Source organism: Camelus bactrianus, chromosome 25, assembly GCF_048773025.1.
Source record: "Camelus bactrianus isolate YW-2024 breed Bactrian camel chromosome 25, ASM4877302v1, whole genome shotgun sequence".
NCBI classification, from domain to species: domain Eukaryota; kingdom Metazoa; phylum Chordata; class Mammalia; order Artiodactyla; family Camelidae; genus Camelus; species Camelus bactrianus.
In genome coordinates this window covers 10,033,027-10,058,156 of record NC_133563.1, presented here as the reverse complement: position 1 = coordinate 10,058,156, position 25,130 = coordinate 10,033,027, and the positions used below count along the sequence as shown (strand labels likewise).

The 25,130-nt window shown below is 35.5% G+C and overlaps 1 protein-coding gene across 2 annotated transcripts in view; it reads left to right on the top strand.

Moving 5' to 3' along the window:
- Positions 1-20,147, top strand: part of RRM2B (ribonucleotide reductase regulatory TP53 inducible subunit M2B) — a 29,811-nt gene extending 9,664 nt beyond the window's left edge. The window contains exons 3-10 of one of the 2 annotated variants that reach the window (XM_045517241.2): positions 2,417-2,533; positions 3,284-3,417; positions 3,831-3,925; positions 7,079-7,212; positions 11,193-11,297; positions 12,479-12,592; positions 16,506-16,687; positions 19,120-20,147. In XM_045517241.2, coding sequence (XP_045373197.1) covers positions 2,417-2,533; positions 3,284-3,417; positions 3,831-3,925; positions 7,079-7,212; positions 11,193-11,297; positions 12,479-12,592; positions 16,506-16,658 — 852 coding nt within the window. In that variant the 3' untranslated portion in view covers positions 16,659-16,687; positions 19,120-20,147. Of the gene's footprint in view, positions 1-2,416; positions 2,534-3,283; positions 3,418-3,830; positions 3,926-7,078; positions 7,213-11,192; positions 11,298-12,478; positions 12,593-16,505 lie in introns of both variants that reach the window. The other variant, XM_045517240.2, reaches the window with a different exon arrangement.
- Positions 20,148-25,130: the final 4,983 nt, after the last annotated feature.

Below are 25,130 nucleotides of genomic sequence, written 5' to 3'. Positions count from 1 at the left end.
TGAAACGTTACTTGGCACTTAATAAGCACTAAATGAATGTAAGCTATTATTTTACACAGAATGGGGGAGATTTATACTAGAAATCAGAAGGCACCAATTTTTGAAGCCTCTGTTACGCTAATTCTACCACCTACCCATCTTTGTCATTTTGTATTGTTACATTATTAATATCTTTGCTATAGTGTAGTTAACATATATATAGAAAAAGAAAAAAAACCAACCAAACCGAAAACCCAGTATTTTCAAATTGGACCATAGTGCTAGGCACACCTGGCTGTCCCTAACTATCTGTGGTTTTTAGAGTGTTTTGTTAGCTATGGTTGTAAGAACAAATGGAGTACATAGGTAGCTTTTTAATTCATCATGTTAAAAAAGGCACTTGTGGTACTTGGGTTTTTGAAATTCATTTGAAAATTTCTTGCATCCTTTAGGAAACATATTATGTGTTGTACTATGACTTACACACTAATTTTTAAAAATTAAAATATACAGGTTGGTATGTATTTTGTAGGCAGCTTATAGGAAGATTCAAATACATAATTGAGGGAACTCAAACACATTTTTAGTTCCACATATATTTTCATTTAAACAAATTATGTAAATTACAATTTAATCAGCTGTAGATTTTATTGTTTTATCAGTGACTTAGCTTTATTCATAAATATGGCTGATCATCGAAACCTTGATTCAGAAGACAGTTCTGGTGGTTTTTTTTTTTTCCTGAAGCTACCCAGGCAATTCTGTTAATTAATAGTTTATAATCAATATTTAGATTGTGAAATAGAGGATTATTCAAATGAGATAAAGCTGGATAGAAAGAAAGGTGTACCTCCTAGGAATGGAAAATGACCAGTGTAGTATAAATAAAATTCCTAAGACCTTTTGAAACTGAGTGTTCAAAGAGGTAATTTCAGTGTTTGGGAGCAAGCACATTATAATATTAAAATCTAATATCAGAAATTTATTATTTTATGTTACACAAAAACCAGGAAGATGTCAGTTAAACCTGAGTGAACTCTTAATAGAATAGGACCTTACTTTTAGCTTGCATATTTTAAAAGATGTATATAAATATTTCCTCTTCTTTGCCCCATTGTATCTCTCCCCAACATTTAGCACAGTGTCTGGCATGTAGTAGGTGCTCAGTAAACATTTAAAAAGTAAAATAATGAAAAAAGGCTTTTAGGGAAGAACACAAATGATTGAAAAGCTGAAACTTTGGTCTTTTTTGGAGTGACCAAAGAGATTAGGGCTTTATTAGAATAAATAAAAGGACAAAAGATAATTACATCTTTCAATGTTTATGAGGTTATTGTGAAACACAGTTAAGAGATCTTCCTGAGACAAAATGATATCTACAAGGTACATTTAAAGACTACTTTTAAATTGTTGATTTCACCAAACTCTAGAATGCATTTCTATTAATCCCAAGGACTTGTTCTAATAAACATTTTCAAAAACATGTCTATTCCTAGAGGAAATCATACTTACAAATTGTCTTATAACCCAGGTTGCTACCTGCCTGACATTACTAGTGGGTGGTAAAAGTAGATTAGCCAGCAGTAAAGTAACAGCTACAGTTGTTTAACAGCTGCCTAATTATCTAACACAATGGAAAATATTGTATAAAATGTTAAAGCAATGACTGCCGAAAGTCATTAGTTTATTCACCTGAGTTGACATATAACACTGTGTAAGGGTATAAAGTATACAACATACCACTTTGATACAGTTAGTATCCCCAGATATTACCACCATATCATTAGCTAATACCTGTATCCCATTCCATAATTACCATTTCTTTTTTGTGGTGAGAATAGGTTGGGTTAATTTTAATATTTTGAAAGTATCTCCTCTCCATCTTCTCAATTAACGGAACGATAGATTCCTTCATAATATTTTTTTGTTGTGTTCCTTTGTAATTGTCTTCATTTTAGCTGCTATAATAATAATCATAGAGTGGCTGGCTTACAAATAACAGAAGTTTATTTCTCACAGCTTTGGAGCCCAGGGATTGTAAGATGAAGGCTCCTGCAGATACGGTGTCTGGGGAGGGCTTGCTTCCTGTTCATAGACCTCTGTATTGTTGCTATGTCCTCACATGGCATAGGCGCAAAGGAACTCTCTGAGGTCTCTTTTGTAAGGGCACTACTCCCCTTCACGAGGATGACCTAATCATTTCCTAAGGGCTCCACCTCCAGATACCATCACATTGAATACTAGGTTTTTCAATATAAATTCGGGGTAGCGGGGGAGGACACAAACATTCAGTCTATAGCAATAAAGATAGCATTTTTACTTTTTCACATTTTACTGCTGAGATATCCCACCTTAACTTGGAGATGGAAGTTAGTTTTCCATTCATTGAGAATAATTTAACTCAAAGTTAAATTTTTTGAAAATCTTTTTATTTCAGGTTGACTTATCAAAGGATCTCCCTCACTGGAACAAGCTTAAATCAGATGAGAAGTATTTTATCTCCCACATCTTAGCCTTCTTTGCAGCCAGTGATGGAATTGTGAATGAAAATTTGGTAAGATTTTTTGTTTTATGTTACTTTTGTTTCCATTCAGTAGTTAAATGTTGATAATGGCAGTAAGATAGTTAGACTGAGCCTAAAATATGATGTCTAAGAAATGAATTAGATGAAGCTTAACTCTTGAAAACAATTTTTTTGACGAAGCGTCAGAGGAAAGAATACATTTCTATAATTTGACCCCCCAAATACCATGAAATCAAGTATATTGTACCAATCAAAACTGCTTACAAGGCATGAATGTGAGTTTAATTTCCCCCTTGGATGGTAATCCTAATAGGGAACCTGCACCTTAATACCCTTCTGAGCTCTGTAATAGAGCGCTGGGTCTGGTTTTTAAACTTGTATTCTGGTTTGTCAAAAGGCACGCTTTCTTATTAAACAGAGTGGGAAGATACAAGCTTCCATCATGAACTGGTAGGGGCTTCAATAGATCTACTTAGTAAGGTCAGTTCCACAAAGTGAAATGATTATTTTTGGTAGATGTTCTAAAATGTATTTGGCTTTATAGGCAGTATCTCCATCTAACAGGTCAATTTATTTAATTGCTTAAGAATATAGACTGCAACTAAATTTTGGAGGGTTGATGGATAAACAGTACTGCTTAAAATAATTCCTAAGTTCTTTCTGACTTGTTTGTAGCATGACAAGCAATTTTTAAGTGATAATTCTGATGTCCAGATTCTAAATTTGTAGTGTTTACTGAGAGCCCATAGGATTGGATGTATGTTTCCCTTATTTTCTTAGGTGGAGCGCTTTAGTCAGGAGGTGCAGGTTCCAGAGGCTCGCTGTTTCTACGGCTTTCAAATTCTCATCGAGAATGTTCACTCAGAGATGTACAGTTTGCTAATAGACACTTACATCAGAGATCCCAAGAAAAGGTATTATGCTGGGATTTTATTTACAAGGGTTTATCCTATTGCTTGATTATGTAAATATTAGGGAAACATTATTCAAATATGGAAGTTTGGGAGTACAATATTTTCTATTGCTTAATGTTGTGTTGGGTTAAAAAAAACTTGTATAGGACCAGTTAATCTTTGGATATTGTATCTTAAAAAACTATTCACCAGCACAGTCTGTTTAGAAATTAAATGTTCTAATTTAGTCAGTTTTGTATTAGACCATATCCAAACTGCTAATTTGAGTTTCACTTTCAGTTCTGGATTTTATAAACATGCAAAAATACAGAAAAACTACAAGTCTGTTACATACCATAGAATTACATAGAATCAAATATATTCTGATTAAAATCAAGTGAGTAACTTTGCTATTAATTATTTTGTTTTTACAGGGAGTTTTTGTTTAATGCAATTGAAACAATGCCATATGTTAAGAAAAAAGCAGATTGGGCCTTGAGATGGATAGCAGATAGAAAATCTACTTTTGGTATGTAGCTTTAATTTATATATGATCAAATTTGCCATGGGTTATACAGTACTATTTTTTGTGATGTAGAATTACATTTCCTAATAATTAACTAGAAACTGGTGAAAAAATAATCTAAAGCTGTTATCTATTCTGTTTATTAATTTGGAAATTGAAAGGTTAAAATGTCAGTGATAATTATAGGTAAATACGAGTCAGTCACATAGACTGACAAGAATATTAGAGAAATCCTCAGTTTGTATTTGCTTTCAGGAATATTTATTGTCCCTAAATAATAAAGCAAGTTAAAGTCTTAACATTTTTCAGAGAACAAATATGTAGATTAGTGCATTCAACTAAGGCAATAAACAGTTTGCAATAACAGACTTATTTTTCACAGATAAGTTAAATGCAAACACCCTTTTGGATGAGTTGAGATCCAATAACATTTTTTTAAGGAAGCCATTAATATTGTATCTTACACATAGTAGTTGCTCAATAAATATTTATTACATTTAATTAAAATAGTCATATATTTAATTTGAATGGAATACTACTAAGCCATAAAAAGAACAAAATTTTGTCATTTGCAGCAACATGGATGTATTTAGAAGGCATTATGCAAAGTAAAATAAATCAAATAGAGAAAGGCAAATACTGTATGATATCACTTATATATGGAATCTGAAAAATACAACAAACTAGTGAGTCTAACAAAAAGAAGCAGACTCACAGATATAGAGAACAAACTAGTGGTTAATGAGGGGGGCAATATAGAGGTGAGAAAGTGGGAGGTACTGTTGGGTGTAGGACAGGCTCAAGGACATACTGTACAACGTGGGGAATATAGCCAATATTTCACGAGAACTGTAAATGGAAAGTAATCTTTCAAAATTGTATAAAAATTCAAAAAATAAAATAAAAAGAAAAAGAAAGAGAATAATTTGAATAGTGCTAAGTAACTGTCTTATTCTTACCTATTTCACAATTGGTTTTCTTCACTTTCTGGTTTTATTCATTATGTGGGGAAGCAGGTCTCAAAATTCTTGGTCTTATTATTCCTTTGTACTCTTGAAAATTATTGAGGACTCCAAAGTGATTTTATTTATGAGGTTATATCTATTGATATATCATATTGATTGATTGTATATATTGATATCTATCTCTGTAATAGAAATTAAGACCAAGAAACTTTAAAAATAGTTACTTATAAATGCATTTTAAATTAACAGTAATAACCCATTATATTTTAAAATAAATAACATATATTTATGAAAAGAAACACTGTATTTTCCAAAAAAAAAAAAAATTTGGTGAGAATGGCATAGTTTTTAAATTTTGGAAATCTCTTTAATACCTGACTTAATAGAAGATAGCCATATTGTATCTGCTTCTGCATTCAATTTATCGCAGTATGTTGTTCTAATTGAAGTACATGAAAAAAATCCAGCCCCGTACATACGTAGTTAGTAAAGGGTGGAGTATTTTACTAAATTTTTCAGATTGTTGTGAATATGTTGTGCAGTCTCTGGAAAACACCAGTGTACACTCATGAGCGAATGGTAGTAAAAGAGATAAATAGTATTTTAGTATTATTATGAAAATAGCTTGACCTCACAGACCTCCTGAGTCTGTGGATCTCCAGGGATCCCTGGACCACACATTGAGAACCAGAGATGTAGCATAAGATACAGGCAAGCATGTATGTCAGGGAAGAAACACACATTTCAGCATTGCCTTAGTTCATTTCGAGAATGAGAAAAGCAGTGGTTCTCAATGTGCATAAAAATCACCTGGAGAATTTGTGGAAAAATCCTGCAGCTTGTTGGTCCTCCCCAGAGAGTGATTTAGGAGGCCCAGGTGAGCTTGAGGAACCTGCATTTTGTACCCAGCTGGTTCTCTCACAAGCGGTTTGAGACGCCCAATCTTCAGAAACACTGGCTTTAGAGAAAAACAAAGACAACTGTCAGGGTGTTTAATATGCACTGAAAAGATTAGTGTGGATAGATAATGATGGAAATGATGGACAGGTTCACAGAAAGCACGTATTTCATGACACTATGAAAGAGGTAACCTAGAGACAGAGGAAACAGAGGAGGGTGGCAGTCATCCTGCAACAATCTGCTTGGTTTTAAAAATATATGTAAAGAACTTTAAACATTAAATATATTGACTCAACTTTAATATATGTAATGAAATTACATTTCAAATATCAAAAAAATTATTAGTTATACAATCTTAGTACTCCGCATCATAGAGATTAGCCATATTTTAAAAATATGTACTACTTTCCTGTCAATAAAATAAACCATGAGGCCTTTACAATTCATTATGGCTTTAGAATTAATGTTTTGGAAGTCTCTTTTTAGTTCACATCTATTCTTCAAAATTTGTAAAATTTATTCTTCATAATCCTTTAATCTTCTCCAAAAGAATAGCCTTCTATAACTATTTCTGTTACAATGTTCATTCTTCAGCATTCACATGAATGCATAGAATAGTTACAGCAACAGTATTCCTCTTATTAACACTTTGTATTAAATTATTGTCTAGGTCCTTTGGAGATAAATGTTCTGCATCACCCTTATGTCAGTTAAAATGTATCAATTATAACTACCCATTAGCTTATTAATGGTAAGATGAAAATATATGTTAAATTAATGATAAATCTCCATCCTAAAAAAAATATAACTCACTAGTCTGAAGAGCCACTTTTATTTTCAGGAGGGTCAACAGAGCATAGTGCACAAACCCATGTGTATATACATGCTACATTCACACACGCACCTGAGCTCACAGGCATGTATGGTACACAGATAAATCGCCTTTTTTTCTGGGTGTGGAAGGCTCTGCTTTGCCCATATTCTACAGGAGTCCACTGTCAGATATAGGAATTGAAGTAGACAGAACTTTCTGCTCTAGTTGGTAGAGGTGGTAAATTTCCTCCTCTGGAGACTTTTGGCCATAGCACTAACTTGTTGATTTTGTATCTTAGCAAAACAGCTATGGTATTGTTATTAATATATATATATATATATATATGTAAAATATTTATATATATATGTAAAATATTTATATATATATATGTAAAATATATATAAAATAGATATCTAAGCTTGAAAACATCTGTAGTATATGATATTTCAGAAAGTGAAACTATTTTATGTCTCCCAGGGGAAAGGGTGGTGGCCTTTGCTGCTGTGGAAGGAATTTTCTTCTCAGGCTCTTTTGCTGCTATATTTTGGCTGAAGAAGAGAGGTCTTATGCCTGGCCTCACTTTTTCCAATGAACTCATCAGCAGAGATGAAGTAAGGAATGACGTATTCTTCTGATTATGTTTGTATTCATGTTTGGTGTTCATTTATTTTTCTTTCTCCTGAAAGTGCTTATGGTGACACAAGTATCCTGGTAATTAAAATAAAATAGGAAGTCACTTCTTCCTTGAATTTTAAGAGTCCATATTTCCCACCTTCCTCTTACTGTTCTTCCTCAATCTCTTCTCACCCTTAAATGGCATTGTACTCCTGGGTTCCCATCTTGACCTCTCTTTTTCCCTAATCGTGACCTCCTGACTGTATTTATTCCCGTGGAATCAGTCACCACCTACATGCTCATAGCAACTAAAATTTTATCTTTACCCTGGTTATTCTTTCCTGAGCTCCAAGCCCATATATTCATGTGCATGTTAGAGATTTTCTGCTGGAAGCCCCACAGGTATCTCATACCTAATAGTTCAGAAATCAAACTCATCATCCTTCTCCCAAAAGGTTTTCTTCCTTCTGTTTTCCCTAACTTGTTGTGTGGTACGACTTTCTACCTGGTCATCCAAATTTGAAACCTGGTAGTCATTTCAGATTGCTTATCTTTTCCAGCCACATCCAATCAGTAACTAAATCTTGTCTCCTTCTGTCTGCAACACTCTTTCTGTCTTTCCTACCAGTTTTTTTCCGTCTGTTGATTACCTTCTCACAAATTGCCACTTAAAACTTTCCTGACCCAGTTATGTAGAATTGACCACTCTTTCCTCTACATATCCCTTTGAAACTTGAACTTGTCCCTATCTTAGAGTCTACAACATGCATTGCACTTCTTGTATCTCTCTGCTGGACTCTAAGCTCCTTGAGTGCAGAAAGTTTGTTATTTATCTTTCTGTTCTCAGTATTTAGCCCATTACAGCCATTCAGGTCACAATTATTGACTAATCCTGGCTCCTCAACCTATCTCTTTTTATTTATTTATTTATTTTTTCCCTCACCCTATTTCTAGTGACCTTGTCGAGTTACTTAATTTCTCTGAGCCTCAGTTTCTTTAACTATACACCTTAAACAGGGTTTTGTTAAAATGCAGTGAAACAGTATGTATGAATGTACTTTTTAAGTGCCATAAAATGCTTCATATAATTACTTTTTGTTGTTTCATTTCTTTAAACTTCTAACAATTTTTATTATTAATGTCACATAAGATTATTACAGAGAATTAAGAGAAAGAAATCATTCAATCTCAATACACAGGGATAGCCACCTTTCAGATTTCATTTATTTCCTTCTGGACAGTTTCCTACATTTAAATCTATGCAGCTATATTCCAACATCATATTTTTATAATTTGAGATATCTTGCTTTTTTCATATTTTTACAAGCTAAGCTATTCTTATTTCACTTAGCAGAATATTGTATTTTTCTATGATATTAAGCATTTTTTGAAATATAATATATATATATACTAATTAATGCGTATATCATGTCTTTGACTCTTCTATAATTAGAAATTTAGGTTGTCTGCAGGCTTTTTGTTTATTTGTTTGTTTATTTGCTAAAATGCAAAATGAGTATCTCTGTATACAAGCTTTGTTCCAATTTCACATTATTTTCCTAAGATAGATTCCCTAGAAATAAAATTACTAGAGTATAAAGTATGGACATTTTAAAGGCCTTCGTAGTTGCAGATTTTTTTCCAGAAATCTAGTAACAATTTGCAGCCCCACCGAATAATGTATGAATGTGTCTTTCCTTACCACACCCTCACCAGAATTTGAATTTACTTGTTAAGTATTGGACAAATTTGATAGATATAGCTAGTCTCTCATTATTGGTTTTATTCTCATTTGTTTGATTACTACTTAGATTGAACACTGTTTTCATAATGATACCAGTCATTTGTCTTTTTTTCTGTACTTACCTATTCTTGTCTTTTGCCTTTATTTCTGTAGATATACTTTCCCGATGCACAGTAACTGGGCTCTTTCATTAAGTATTTGTTTATTGAATTTGTTATAGTATTTGTTATATTTATCACATAACTATAATATAAAATATAAATTTTGTTTTATTTATTGCAGATATTTTCCTAGTTTGTCCTTTTCTTTTAAACTTTGTTCTTTTTAATGTACAGAGACCTGAAATTTGTGTGATCTACTTCTAGAGACGAGTTAAATAGTCACATATATTTTCTTTTTGGCTTTTTAACATTTAACTCTCAAAGGCAATTGGAATTGGTTTAGTACAAGTATGGAATTTAGTGTAAATATGGTATAGGATAAGTTAGAATTTAACTTAATTTTATTTCACACACTTTTGGGAAATTTTTCCAGTTCTCTTTGTTAACTAACCCTTCCTTCTCCATTCACTTATGATGTCTGTATTATATATTAAGTTTTCAAGTATACTAAAATCTGTTTCAGGGCTTTTTCTTTTTCATTAACGTGTCAAATTTCATGCCATAACAAACTATTGTAATTCTTACAGTTTTTTATGTTCTGATAATTAGTAGGATAAATCTCACAACTTTCCTTTTTAAAGTATGCTTAAAATTAAGATTCTGCCCATTTATTCTTTCAGATTAATTTTTTTAACTAAAAACAATCCCACTGGGATTTTATTTTGAGTCACTTTAAACCTCAAAATTAATTTTTTTCCCTTATTGATCTACCAATTATAAATGCCTACCTTTGATTTACTCATCTCTGTAATAGGTAGCTAGCTGTAGGTTCCAATCAACACTTCCTCACCTTTCAGCAGTTTACTTGAAATTCAGCCTTTGGTAATTTGAAGTATTCTCTTGAGCCAAGTGAGGTGGAGTGTGTTTCACTAGTAAATTTTTTCTAAGATTAGCTATTCAAAGGTTGTTTTTTTTTTTCCTAATGGTTTCTTCTGGGAATGACAATTTAACTAGGTAAATAATCCTTGGAATACAACCTTTGATTTGAGTCTTTTGATTGATTTTGGGTTTTTGTTGATTCATTTAGAAAAATCTAAGCAACTCTGATTTGTGATCCTCTAAAGTGCACGTTCCTTCCTCCCTCCCTCTTCTCCCTTGTTGGCTTACAGAATTATTTTTTTTCTTTGTAGTTTAGAAATGTTAATTGACTCTGCCTTGTTTTCAGTCTCTAATTGTTAATTTTGTTTAGAACGCCATCTTTCTATACCTCTGGCCTTTTTCTCTTTTTTTGTTTTGACTTTTTGAAATTTTCTTCCGTTGTTTTCAACTTTATACTGCTTGTTCTGTGTTGAGATCCTGATTATTGTATGTTGAATCTCCTTGCTCTGTTCTCCAGTTATTTAAGATTCTGTACCATTTTATATATTTGCATAACCATTCTGTTCTCAAGGTATTTCACAAGTTTATCATCTTCTTTGGTTGAGTTATCTGCAGTATCATCTCTGGTTTATACAGCTTCAGATGGTATATTCACTTTCCATTTTCATTGCACTAAATTCATTTTTATCTTGAGCCATTCTTGTTTAATTTTTTGTTTATTTTTTTTAATGGAGCTAATGGGGATTGAACCTAGGACCTGCTGAATGCTAAGCATGCACTCTACCACTGAGCTATACCCTCCCCCCATTCTTGTTTAATGTAACTGTTGTATTTTTGAAGTCTCTAAGTGAGTTTTATCTGTTCTTTCAATAGTTATTGTTTTTCAGTCACTTCTTGATTTTTTTTTAAAGACATTGAAAATTAATGAATTTTCATTTTGGTTCTTCTTGCATTGTTTTCCTTTCCAAAATGTTTTTGGTTGCAGATTTGTTGTTGTTGTTGTTGTTAATTAATTCTTCTTTCATGTTAATGAACTGAAATCTGCTGGTATTGAAAAATTTTCCTTATAGGTTTTATAATTGACAGTTTAATAAGATTTGAAGAGAAGTTTCTGGCCCTAATAGTCCTTCTATCTTCCAGAAGTTCAATGTTGCATTCCTAGAACCCACTTTATTTGTAACGCCTGACACATCATTGTGTAAAAATAGCTGATTAAACATCCTTTGACAGTGGTATTTTTCTTCTATTTTAGGGTCTTCACTGTGACTTTGCTTGCCTGATGTTTCGGTACTTAGTAAATAAGCCTTCAGAAGAAAGGGTTAGGGAGATCATTGTTAATGCTGTTGAAATTGAGCAGGTAAGCAGGGAAGCTTATATAATTAGCACATTTCTCTTTCTTTGGTGTTTGTACCATTATTGTATTAGGTTGATTCATATGAAATTGCCATTTCGTAGGTCAAAACAGATGTCAGCAATATTATATGGTGAACCAAATACCAATACCAATAAATGATGTATTGCAATTATTATGTCATCTTATCATTCGGTTTATAAGTCAGTCTTTATTATATATTAAGATTTTATGTGTACTAAAACTTGTTTCAGGACTATTTTTTGGTCTCATTGACCTATCTGTCAAATTTCATGCCATAACAGACTGTTTTAATTATCTTATTTTGTATTTTTAAAATTTTAGCTCCTAAAGGGCAGTGATGGTTTCAAAAAACTAGCAGAGTATCTAGCTTGAAGTGTGCGTCAAATGTTTATAGAATGAATAAATCAATGAATTTGTGAATAATAAACTGTAATTCATGGCTTGTAAAGATCTCTGACTAGAAAGACCTGATACTTAGAATGTATTTTTATCATTTGAAAGAACTAGTTTAAAAGTAAAATAAATTTAAAAAAATGTTAATAGTACATACTTTAATAGCCATCGTTTTCATACTGGGAAGGGGAAAAGGTATAAAATGCATTTTTATATCTTGAATCATTTTGAGAACTAAATCCAAATGGTTAATATGTTTTTACTTTTTCCTCTATTAACACTTTACCACTGTCTTTCAATAAAATTAAAGTTCAGTTTATCTCCCCAGATCCATTTCTATGTCTTTCTCATTTTCTTTGTTAAGGTTTTCTCTCTTTCCCAACTCCGTTTCATAGTGATGTTCCCCACAATAATCATCGTAGGTGAAACTTTTTTTGGATATTTCAGAACAAATTATATCCCTTTTTCTATTGAAAAAGCATATACATTCAGGGCATACAAGTGTACTTTAAAAAATACCAGTAATTTAATAGTTTCCATTTCTTTTGGCTACTTGAAAATGTGAAGTTATGTAAATAGTAATACCCCCAAAATTTTAAAACAAATGGGCACTGTTTGCCATGTTGAAAGAATTTATCCTAGTGTACTCTCCTGGAACAAGACCAGTGACTTAGAAGACTGATAAAACTAAAACCTTCTTTTTATTTGGAAAATACATACTGTTTATTGTTCTTTCTTTCAATTTTATTCTGTTTTTGTTTATGTCTCAGGAGTTTTTAACAGAAGCTTTGCCAGTTGGCCTCATTGGAATGAATTGTGTTTTGATGAAACAGTATATTGAATTTGTAGCTGACAGGTTGCTTACAGAACTTGGATTCTCAAAGGTAAGGTGTTTAAAAATTTATTACTACTAGCTAAAATGTTACAGTCAGGTAAGTCCTCTAAAACACATACTATATTTCACTGAAAGTTTTTGTAACAGACTAGTCTATTTTTTATTTTTTAAATGGATTTATTTGTTTTTAGATTTTTTTTGTGGGGGGGAGGTAATTCAGGTTACTTATTTACTTATTTTTTTAACAGAGGTACTAGGGATTGAACCCAGGGCCTTGTGCTTGCTAAGCATGAGCTATACCACTGAGCTGTACCCTTCCCCCGAGACTAGTCAGGTTTTTAAATTGTCCGTGACAGAACCTTCTTTTGTATGAACAAATTGATTTTGCAAAATTCTTAAATGAAACTCAAAATGAAATTCATAACTGAAGTAGGAGGCTGATAAATCTTAGAACTAATAAGCTCAGTAAATTACTTTGTGATAATTGTAGGTATGTGTTTAATAGAACTGTCTTTAAGTAATTGGATTTAATATGCCAATGTATGTTTACCTTCCGAGAAATCCTCATGTGTCTATGTTGTAATTTTGGGGTTAATACTTTTAAATAGAAAATTATAATATAGGAATACTCCTAATAATAGAAAGACATTAACTGTCATATTTGACTCTTTGAACTCAGTTGTCTTTCAGTTATTTATGTCATTTTGCTTATCAGAGACAGTGTACCTCAATTTCATAAAAAGGTGCACTTTTCACGTGATTTAAAAGAAGGCTGCAGCCAGACTACCTGGGTTTGAATCCTGGTTCCACCACTGTCTAGCACTGTGACCTTAGGCGAGTTGCTTATCTCTGTCTCAGTCTCCTCACCTGTAAAATGGAGATAATAATAATACTGCTTACCGCAAATAATTGTTGATGCGTTGGTATACTTAAAGCACTTGAAACAGTGTCAGTGTAAATTGTACTAAATGGTCATATTGTATTCGTCATAAGTAGAACATTCACAGAAATTTACTATGTACTATACCATGTTCATTAGAAATTATGTTTTGATTTCTTTGTATGGAAATGGAAGTTTAAATTAATGAGAAGCCTTATGAAATCCACGATGCTAGGGTAATCATTACCTCTCTTGGTAATGCATTTATTTTCTGGTAACGACAGAAATACTGTAATGAAAGAGTCAGATGCGGTAAAGATTTTTTTGTAACTATATATTGTAAAGTATAAATTCTTTATATCTTAGTATTTTAGTTACAAGAGCCTCTCTTTTTACAGATCATTGAGAGAAATAAAGATTGTAATTATATTAACATGATCTCTGAAATTTATAAACCATATATTATAATAAATCATTTTTGTTCTTATGTTATATAATATATTTGTTACGGGAAAATTAATTTGCTTACTTAAGCCTTAAAGTGAACGCACTATCCTTTAACCCACCCCGCTATCCTCACACCTACATATCCATGTTCTGCTCATTTGAAACCTACAGACCCCCAGGTCTAATTTTCTTTTGGGGAACTTGCTAACTGTAGGTATACAAAACATGCCTCCTAAGAAGAAAATCTGAATGTAGTTAAAACATCATTTCTCCACAGGCCTTCAAAATATCTCAGTAAATTCCAGAAAGCAGAAATTATACTGACCTCTTAGATTTCAATGCAATAAGATTAGAAATTAACAATACAAGATTGCCAAGAAGTTCCATATACTTAGAAATTGAAACTATACCCTTTGAAATAAGGTTAAAAATGAAAATATAAACTAATAGAAAATATAAACTAAATGACAATAAGATTACTATATATCACAACTTATAGAATGCAGCCACATAGATCCTCAGAAGAAAATTTGGACCCTTGAGTGTGTATATTAAGAAAGCAAGACAATTTAAAATACATGAAGTGTGATTTCAAGGAGCTAGAAGAAGAATTATTCTTATAATGATAGTTTTGGGTAAAATAAGAGATTATTTAAATTAGCAAATGGTTGTTATTTATACAGAATTCTAAGTAGGAGCCACATTAATGCTGTTCTCAGCTTCTCTTTTAGTTTTGGATTAGTCAATAAATATTTGAGTACTTCTATGTGTCAAAATAAGTCACTTAATTTAGGCTGGTCTTAGTTACTTTGTCCATGCTGTGAATGATTTGGATCAGATTTTTGGGAAGATACCCAGTTTTAAAATCCAGTGAATCTATGACTGTTGTCCAATGTTCTTTCCACTGTATCCTGCTGTGTGTGATAACTCACATTCACTCCCTCTTAAAACTGTTTCCAACAGGCAGTTCCACAGTTCAGCCACACCCAGTATATGAATTTTTTTTAGAAAAAAAATAGCTTTATCAAGATATAAATCACAGAGCATGCAGTTCACCTACTAAGAAATGTACAATTCAATAGTTTTTAGTATATTTGCAGAGTTGTATAACTATCACAACAGTCTATTTGAGAACATTTTATCACCCCACAAAGAAACTGTGTACCCATTAGCAATCATTTACCTTTCTTTCCTCCACCCCTACCTTAACCCTAGGCATTACTAATATGATTTTTGTCTCCTTAGATTTGCCTGTTCTGTGTATCCCATTTCATATAAATGGAATCATATATGGTATACACCATGTATCAGTGTATGATATATACAGTATACCAGTATATGGTATATGCAGCTCCAGTATAATGTTTTCAAGTTTCATTCACGTTAGATGTATCAGTTCTTTATTCTTTACTATGGCCAAATAATATTCCATTGTGTGGTTATACGAAATTTTATTTATCCATTTATTGGTTAATGGGCATTTGGGTGGTTTGCATTTTTTGGCTTTTATGACTAATGCTGCTGTAAACATTCATGTTAAGTTTTTGTGTAGACATATGTTTTTATTTCTTTTGGGTATATAACTAGAAGTGAAATTACTGGGTCATATAGTAATTCTATTTCTAATCATTAGAGGAACTATCAGACTGTTTTCCAGAGCCATTGCACCATTTTACATTAACACCATCAGAATGTGAGGGTTCCACTTTCTCCACATCCTCACTAACACTTGTTATCTGTCTTTTTTGTTACAGCCATCCTAGTAGGTGTGAAATGGTATCTCATTATGGTATTGATTTGCATTTCCCTCTGGATAATGATTTGGAGCATCTTTTCATGTGCTTATTGGCCTTTTGTATATCTTCTTTTGAGAAATGTTTGTGTATCCATTCAGATCCTTTGCCCATTTTTGAGTTATTTGAATATATTCTTATCTATGGTAGTCATAATTCCTGCTGGAGTATTACTAATTTTTAAAATCCTCTTTTACTGTTCCTCATGAATCACTGAAATGTCTGTTTCCATCAAGCTGTATCTCCAAGCCTGTTTCTTGAATTCAGAAGTAGTTAAAAAAAAAAAAAAAAAGCTTCTTGTCAATACATGTCCCTCTTCTTGTTTGGGGCTACTATGGATAGCATTTATTCTGCCTTCCCTGATCATGGTCCCTGAACATCGATTTGTTGATTATATGTTCTCTTACAAACTAGGAGACATATTTATGCCCACAGTACATTGTTGGTAACGTCACAGTTTGTAGTATCATGTATATGTGAGTACTTAGTGGTAATACCTGTGAAAAATGCCTGTAATGTCTGTGGTGTTTTAGATTTCTCAAGTTGTGAAAATATTTTAGTTTGGTATTGAATCTTTCATTTCCTGAAACAATCTTTTTCTGTCTACTTCTTCGAATACCAGAGATGCTAGTATAGTTTCTTTAGGAGGTGAGTAGGTGATCTTAGTCATCTTAGAATTTATCAGCGTTGAGTGTCCCCAGGACCCTAGGGAACAGTGTGATCTTGCAGGTGACTAGACAGGTGTTGGGAGACCTGAGGTCTCTTTTATTTATCTGTTACTCTTCTTGTGGGGTATAATTTGGCTTCTTCAGAGTATCTAACAATATTTCTTTTCTTTCCAGGTTTTTCAGGCAGAAAATCCCTTTGATTTTATGGAAAACATTTCTTTAGAGGGGAAAACAAATTTCTTTGAGAAACGAGTTTCAGAGTATCAGCGCTTTGCAGTTATGGCGGAAACTACAGATAATGTCTTCACCTTAGATGCAGACTTTTAAAATGCTCCCAATATCTAAACTTATCATTGGTAAATAGCAGTCTTTTTTTCTCTGCTTTAAAAAAAAAAAGAACTTATACTATCTCCTTTAGGGCATAGGAGTTTGCTCAAAAGGAAATCTAAAACTAAATTTCAGTCAAGTTGGATTTATATAAATATGCTTTAATTTTCCTGTTTAACAGCAGGAGTATGACCTAAATGCTCTTGTTTTGTCACTAAAATATAAGACGGCGTCACGTAGTTGTTGAGAGCATGGGGCGAGGGGTCAGATATGAGTTTGCAAGTCTGTCTGTCTTTGTGTGACCCATGATAAGTCAGTTAATCTCTCTAAACCTCAGTGTACTTACCTTTAAAATGAATGTAATAGTTGGTCCTAAATTCAGAGTGTGCATGAGGATTAAGACGCAAAATAAGTTCTTAGCCAATGCTACTGTTGCCGCCTCCTCGTCCTCCTCCCCACTCCTCTCCTATTTTTATTATTATTAATAATGTTAATTGCAGTGATGTTGTGATAAAATACTTCCATCTCCTCAAAGTCATTGTGATTCTAGGTCCTAAGATCTAAAATTAGATCTTTGTATTTTTAATGGAGGAAGAACATAAAGATTTCCTTAAAAAGAAACATGAGAATAACCTCTTCGAACTTCTCAGTATGTAGTTAAGGAAACTGAGTATTTAGTTGCTTTGGGCAGGATACGTATGGAGTGGAATTCAGGAAGTTATCATGGTAGTTGACCTTGTAAGCAAAATGATTCTGCTCCTTCAGAAATTAAAAGGGTAATTTTTGCCAGACATAGCCCTGGAATGTTTAAAACTAGGGTGAATTATCTAGAATAGCATTTCCTGAAGAGTACTGTAAGAGCTGTTAGCCCCTCTAAATATTTTGTGGGAGGAAGAAAAAGAAGATTCTGTGGTCAAATGAGTTTGGGAAATATTGCACACTCCATTCCTTTTTAGAAAGTATAGTCAGTACATCAAAGACTAAGAATTTCTGCAGTACATAAACTTACTTCCCCCTGCATATTCCAAACCTACTTAGCAGAGGTCTGTGTTTCACTTGTTAATATTTCACCTAACTGACGCTCCTCAGAACATAGTTGGAAAAACCTTGTGGACCAAGCAAGGGAGAACATGGTAAGGATTAGTGAACCATTTCAACTTTGTGCCAAGCTGAGTAATGTACCTGTGATTGACCTCAGCTATGTTTCTTATACTCCTAAAACTCTTCTATGCTATTATAAGATTTGGTTCTTTTCTGCAACTATGCACGCTGCACGATAGCAGATGGTGAGGGAAACTGAGGAAGGACCAGCAGCCAAGGTCTCTGAGAAGTCTGCGCCCTCTATCATAGGGAAATGTCAAGGTAGCCTGAGCTCCGGCAAGCAGTGGGGCTCCTCACTCACAACAAACTACTTTATATAATTCTGGAATAAGGTTTAGAGATTTTTCTCTTTGCATACATTTTGATTCCATTCATTATACAACTATCTAATTGGTTAAAACTTGGAGTTTTCAAGTGATGTGAAAGGACAGGCCATAACGTTTTCTATTGGAGTATATCAGAAACTTGAGCTGTTTTGGCCTATGATGATACCATTTACTTGTTCAACACTTCGTAGTTTGGGAAGTGTTTTTACATCACCTGATTTGATCTCACAACAGCCTTATGAGCTTGAAATTTTACAGATGGAGAGAGTGAGGCTCAGAGACGTTCAATAACTTGACCAAGATCTGCTCATAGTCACTGTCCCTACAATATATTTCTTTTCTCAGAGGTTATCATATTTCTTATATTTAGTCCCCTGCCATCCATCTTGATTTGATTTTGCCTATTTTCCCATTAAAGAATCACATACCTTAATTAGGGTGTCATATACATTAATTAAAATATCATAGTATTATAAACATTTTAACTATATTTGGGTAATGTGTTCAAAGATATTTATCTACTGCCATACAAAAACTTACATTTAAAACTGATAAAGTATCAGTGGTGACATCAGAATGAAAGAAAAAAAGTTTTATATTGCATATTCCCTTTGTTTTGAATCCAAATCTTTTTTCTCATAGGTAATGACAGGTGCCTTAATATGATGCTTATTTATAGTAGCAATAAACCTAACTGTATTGAGATGAAGTTTTAATACTGAAATACTGGATTTTTAATACACTGGTTTATTATATTAAGTATTCTATTCCCTTTTCCTGGCTTCCAGGTTGCATATTTATTTATTATGTTTAATATTTTGGTTCTTAGTTCTTAAGGAATCAAGAAGTTGTGGAATCTCTTTTTACTATTATCTCACAGGCAAAGAAAAAAATTCAGAGTATGTTTATAACTTTTTCGTTTTAACAGCACATGTATATAAATCATTGCCATAGTAAAGTTAAGTTGATATTTAAGAATGTGAAAACTAGTTATCCTATGACAAATTGCATTTATTAAAAATGTTTCATTGTAGCATAGAATCATGGCTTGGAAGGACTCAGGAAGACCGTTTGATCCAGTGCTCTCAACAGGGCTGTTCCGCTGTCTGATTACATGCAATAATAAAGTTATTCTTACAATATAAACTTACCTCAATCATGTCTTTATACATGAAATTTTTCCAGTTCTCTCATTTTGGAATATCCAAATTTTTCTGCTTCTTTCACCATTTTGACTTTCACTTGTTCATAGAAAAGGTGATTATTGAGAAAACATGGCAGCCTATATATTAAAAAAATTAATTATTTAATATTCAGAATTTTGCATTTTACATTTAAATATATTAACATCATGTCATAGAATTCCCAGATTACATCTGTGCAGATTAAGGGCTGAATGTCACTACCTGATTTTCGGGGATAAAGAAAATCTGCTGATCGGCTGCATGAATGCCAGTTTAGTCCTTTCATCAGTTATTATGTGTTTTAACTAAGCTGGGTGAATTGTTAGCCAACTCAGGAACTCTTCCGCAGCAGGATCTGCGCGAGTGGCACGGAAGTCAAGTCTGTATGTCTTCATTCTCCCCGCCATTTAAAGGGTCTGCTCCTTTTTAGACAGCCACAGGACTGAAGGAGAAATCTGATACTCCTGAGGCATTAGGATGAACGAATTTAAGCCTTCAAGTTTGGGGCTTAATTCCGTTACAGAAAATATAGGTAAAAATGAAAGGCTGAAGAATAATTTTTTGTGTGTACAGGTAAAAATATAACAACTCAGTCTTTTTCTAAGTTTACAAGAATCTTAACTTGTGCATTTGACTCTGTTTTACAATGGTGTTTTGATTTTTCCAAATGTCTAGTCATTTAGCACAGTTACTATCTACTGTGTATTCTGAAAGCTTTATTAAGTGTGGTGTACTTAAGTACTTTTTTGATAAAATATATTACAGTCAATCAAGCCAAGCTGCATATATAAAATTTGGGCTTTTTTTTTTTTTAAAGAAATGAGTTGTTTCGTTATTTTTTGGTTTAGTATGTTGAAATAAACTGTATCATAGCTACATCATTTTGTGTATGTCCTTTCTGAGTAAGAATGTTTCTTTATAAGTGCAGAGGCTACCCCAATCAAGGAATATATATATTTTCTATTCATGTATACAGATAAATACATATTGTTCACTTTGTTCAACCATTCCTCCTCCCACTCTGACCTAAGTGGGACCCCCTAGTTCTCTCTTATCTTTCTCCCAATCCCTGAACCTTTTTTCGTATCTCTTTGTATTCAGCTAAGATTCCACAATCTATCATATTACTAAGAGTAACATTCTTTATCAATACCCTGAACTCTGTTCTTCATCTGCATTTCTACCTTACATAGAAAATTCAGAGAAATTTCTTCACCCTGTTACATCCATGTTTGCACCCCTGCAGCCAAATACTGCTAGAGAAAAAGTCATGTAAGACAAACTGGATCTACTGTATGTTCGTGACTGTCTACTGTCTTAGTCCATTTGGGCTGCTATTAAAAAACTACTATAGACTGGCTGGCTCAAACAAGACATTTCTCACAGTTTTAGAGGCTGGGAAGTCCAAGATGAAGGTGCTGACAGATTCAGTGTCTGGTGAGCCTTGTTTCCTGGTTTATAGACAACTGTCGACAGCTGTCCCTCCGTGTGTCCTCACGTGGAGGGAGCTCTCTGAGGGCTCTTCCACAAAGGCACTAATCCCTCTCATGGGGGCCCTGCCAATCACCTCCCAAAGGCCCCACCCACAAATGCCATCATACTGGGGTTTAGGTTTCCCCATGAATTTTGGTGGGACGCAGACACTCGATTTATAGCACCTACCCCAGCCCTGTCTGACAGTCATACTAGTTTCCTGATAAACTTGTTCTCCGTCCTCCACAATTGCTTTTTTCATGCTGTTTCCACTCTCTGCTCCTACCCTCACTCCCCAAAGAGATACCTTTATTGTCTTTTTTTTCTTTTTGGACTATGGGCACAAGAGATGCTCTCAGTCAGCAGACATTTTTGACAATATAGGAGCTCTAAATCTAGAACCGAAGAAGTGGGCAGTAGAATTGATGGTACAAGTTTCTATGCACGATTTCTGTTCTGTGCAGTCATTACAACCAGAAGGTGATGAAGGAGGATATCTGGGAATATCTGGGAATAAACACCACTCAGTCCTGGGAGCTGCTGCTCCCACTCCCACCAGGTGCTTCTCGCAGGGCTGCCAGTACTGTTCCATCTGTACAACACGTGCTTCATCTGGGCCCAGTGTTAGGCATGTGATCCAGGCATGGCCAGGTCCTTACCTAAGCTCTTTTTTATTGAAACTAAAGGAAAAGGATCATTTTTGTTCTAATGACAAAACTAGAGAAAGAGGCCTAGTTCTACCTCCCCCGAGGCCAAACCTTATCCCAATTCTTTGCAACCTTTCATTGTCAAGGTAATAAATGCCTACATTTTGCCTAAGATAGTTCAAGTTAAATTTCTTGTTTTGCAACCAAAAGGACCCTATTTAAAACAGAAATTGGTTCCTGGAAACAACACAAACAAAAAAAGTGATTGGAAAGAACCAGGGTGTTCACGTGTGTATCAGTCCAGGAGCTGAGAGCCCAGAGTTGGCACCCTGAGTGGGCCCTGAGAGCTGGTGTTTGAGTCTGCAGTGAAACTGAAGTACCTCGGAGGACAAGGTGAAGAGGAGGAGAGGGAGGGATAGCTAAGTTGTGAGTCTCAGAAGAGCAGCGTTGTTACAAAAGAATGTGGTGTCCGTGGTCTGCCTGTTAATCCTGCGATGAAAAAGCAGCTGACCTTGTTTTACATGACCTTTTTGGGTGACTCGTGCATCTGGGCTTTCTGCGCCCAGGGCCCTCTCACAGCCACATCTGCTCTCTGTTCTGTTTCTTCGGGTTGGCATGCTTTCACGTCATAAGAAACAAAGAATTTCCGGTTTGTCTGAGTAACAGTCAAGGAGGATGCTCTTGATACTGCCTCACCAGTAATGATTGTGTCCGAGTTCTGAGAGGAGAAACATGTGCTTCACTGTACCTTTAACATTAATTTCCGATAAAATATTATCTGTACGTACTTTAGAGTTTCTAAGGTAATTTTGCAATCATGTTATTTTAGTCATTTCATTGGTTTGCTCATCTTATGAGGCACTGCTGTGCCCTAATAATATTGTTGATAAGAGGGCCGGAGGCTCAGACAAGTAAGTTACTTGCCCAAGGCCACACAGCTGGTAGAAGTTAGAGGCAGGACCCCAACCCAGGTGTCATGGCTTGAGATGCCATCATTTTTTTCATCATTTTTTTTGCACCCAAATGTCTATTCCCACTCCTGGTGGTATTCAAGAGGCTATTTTTTATGGGATATGATCCCCTTGACCTACTCTCCCTAATGCACTCCATTGGCAGGTGTCCATTTATTGAGAATTGCATTCGTCCATCTTCAGGTCCTGCCCCACAGCTTGCTGGGAATTGTGCTAGAGTGTAACTTCACGGGGGTGGCGGTGGAGAGGGCTCTTCTACGGGGGCCTGACAGGGGTGGTTTCTTTAAGTAATTTAAAGTAATAAATTGGTAAAGTAATAGTACAGGTGGAATTCAGAATGGCATATCCTGACAGTGGTTACATACGACAAATTTTGGAAACTCTAAACCACACCATCACTGTCTAAAATGTTACAGGCTGTCTGGGTTGGAGTTTCCCAAGAACTCCTGCCCAGAACAGAGGGTTATAAAGTGATATAAATAAAGGTAGGATGGCTTCAATTTGTTTAAATTTCAGGCCACAAGGCAGCACCTGCCTCTAATTCCTGCCATCTGTTGGTTTAGGTCTCTAGGATTAGAGCCTAAAATCTCAGGGGGCTTGCACCCTCCTTTGCACAGTTCTCCAAAAGAGAGTGTAACCCACCGAAGGTGACATCCAGATACAGTCAGCCTTTACATCTCGGAGAAAACACATAAGTAAAAATCTCTTCCAAGATATTTCCTGGGTGTGATACATCAATTGATCATCTACTTATCTGCAGGGACTCAGCTTTGTCAATAGGCTACAGAGTTTGACACAAAATTTTTTCCTTTCCAGGTTTTCCACCTGCTCATGCCTTCTTTACCGGCTAGTCCCTACTTGTCCTCCAGGAAGCTCCCTGTCTTTGTGCGCTCATAGCTCTCTGTCCTCTGTCTCCGGTACTCGGTGTATTACAGTGGTAGCTGAGCCACTTTCAGAAAAGGACAGTGCTCATTACTCTTGTCCGAGTGACATATAGTAGGTGCTCAGTATTTCCTCAACAAATGAGTGAATGACAGTCATAATTAGTCAAATCATAAAGCCTGGTTTCATGTAATCAGAATAAGCTGGTAGCTAGAAACTGTCATTTACAGAGAACATGTGACCCACAGGCTTTATATATGTCATCTCAATTAATGCTCTTAAAAAATCCTATTAGGAAGTTATTTTTTCCCTCCTTCTTCCAAAAATATTTATTGAGTGTATCATAAGTGCCAGGTACTATGCTAGTTGCTGAAGACCAAACCCGAGGACAGACATGCCTGCCTCGTGGACAGCAGTGGGGTAGATGCATAATAGACAAAAGCAAAGAATATGTTATTTCCTCCATTTCTGAGATGACTTTCAGAGAGGCTCTACCCCTTGTCTGCTCCTTGCTTTATTAAAGGGGTACAGATAGAGGCCAAACTCTGTCCCAGTTCTGCTTAATACCAAAGCGCCTGCTCTCCTGGGAAATTCCCAGTCAAGATGTGACTGCAGCTCTGAGAGGCACAGAGTCCCGGGCCCCAGAGGCAGTGGTCTCAACCTGCCCCCAAGGGCTGTGCCGGGGGCGAGGAAGGCGAGAGCCAGCCACCGCAGGTGTGCTCAGGCCCCATGGGGGGAGCTGGGGAGGTGAGGGCCAGACGTGGCTGCAATTGCCAGCAACTGGCAGGCAGCCCTGCTGTAACTGGGAGGATTTGGTGGGCAGGGCTGATGGTAGAATTTAGCAAAACTAATTCCATCTAGTTCTCCAAAAGGGAAGAATAGCTTCAGCATCTTGCCAGCCGCTGCCAACGGAGAGCTCAGCATCGCCAGCTGCCACATGCCTCGCGTGGAGCTGAGAAAGTCAAAGGAAGCTGCTGTGCCCCCTGCCCTGCCTGGACCCGGGTAAAGTAGGAGAGGCTGGGATGAGGGGATGTAGGGGTACACGGTGCCAAGTTCTCTTCTGAGTCAGAAAGCTATGGCCTGGCTGCTCCACTGGCCCCTGGTTCCCCATCTCCTGCCGTAGGCTTCCTGCTGGTGGCACCTGCCCTGGAAGCCCCAAAACTTTGTCTGAGGTCTCATTTCCTGACTGCCTCACGGTGGAGCCCTCGAGCCACTGGCTTCTCAGCTTGGAGGCTGCTCTTTCACTTGGGGGCCGAGGAGGTAGATTTTAGAGAAAGGACGATTCTGTTTCCAGTTGAGCTTGAGCTTGGGCTTCTTGGCCAGAGTGAGGTCACCAGAAACGTAGAAGAAATCCATGCTCAACACTAGCCCTTTAGAAGGGCAAACTCCCAGCAGGAGCCCTTGGGGAATGTCACCCCCGGCTGGCTTTCACAGAGATGAAAGTCTAGGGGACAGTGCCACAGGGGAAGCCCTGCATTTTGATACCAAATGAAACAGGAAAAACCTTATTCCATGAACGGATGCCAAGCAGTCATGAAACAACTGCCAAAGCCATGCCTCCTTGTGAGGCAGTGGCAGCCCCGGACTAGCTGCAGTCATCTGTGGCTTTGGTGTCTGCTTATCCGTCAGTTGGAAGGATGGTCAGAAATGGCACTTACTCTCTGACCCATTCTCGGAAGCTCTGGGGATGGAGGGGACATACTGGCCCTTGTTTGCTCCACCTGAAGGGGTCACATGAGTTCCTCTGGTCCTGGAAACCTGAAGCTCCCCTCCACCTCAGTCTGGGAAGGGTACTACCCATGGTCGGGGCAGGAAGTGGGTATTTTCACAATTCAGGTATTGGAAGCAAGTTTCCTGGGTCCATTAAATGATGCTTCATCCTATGAAG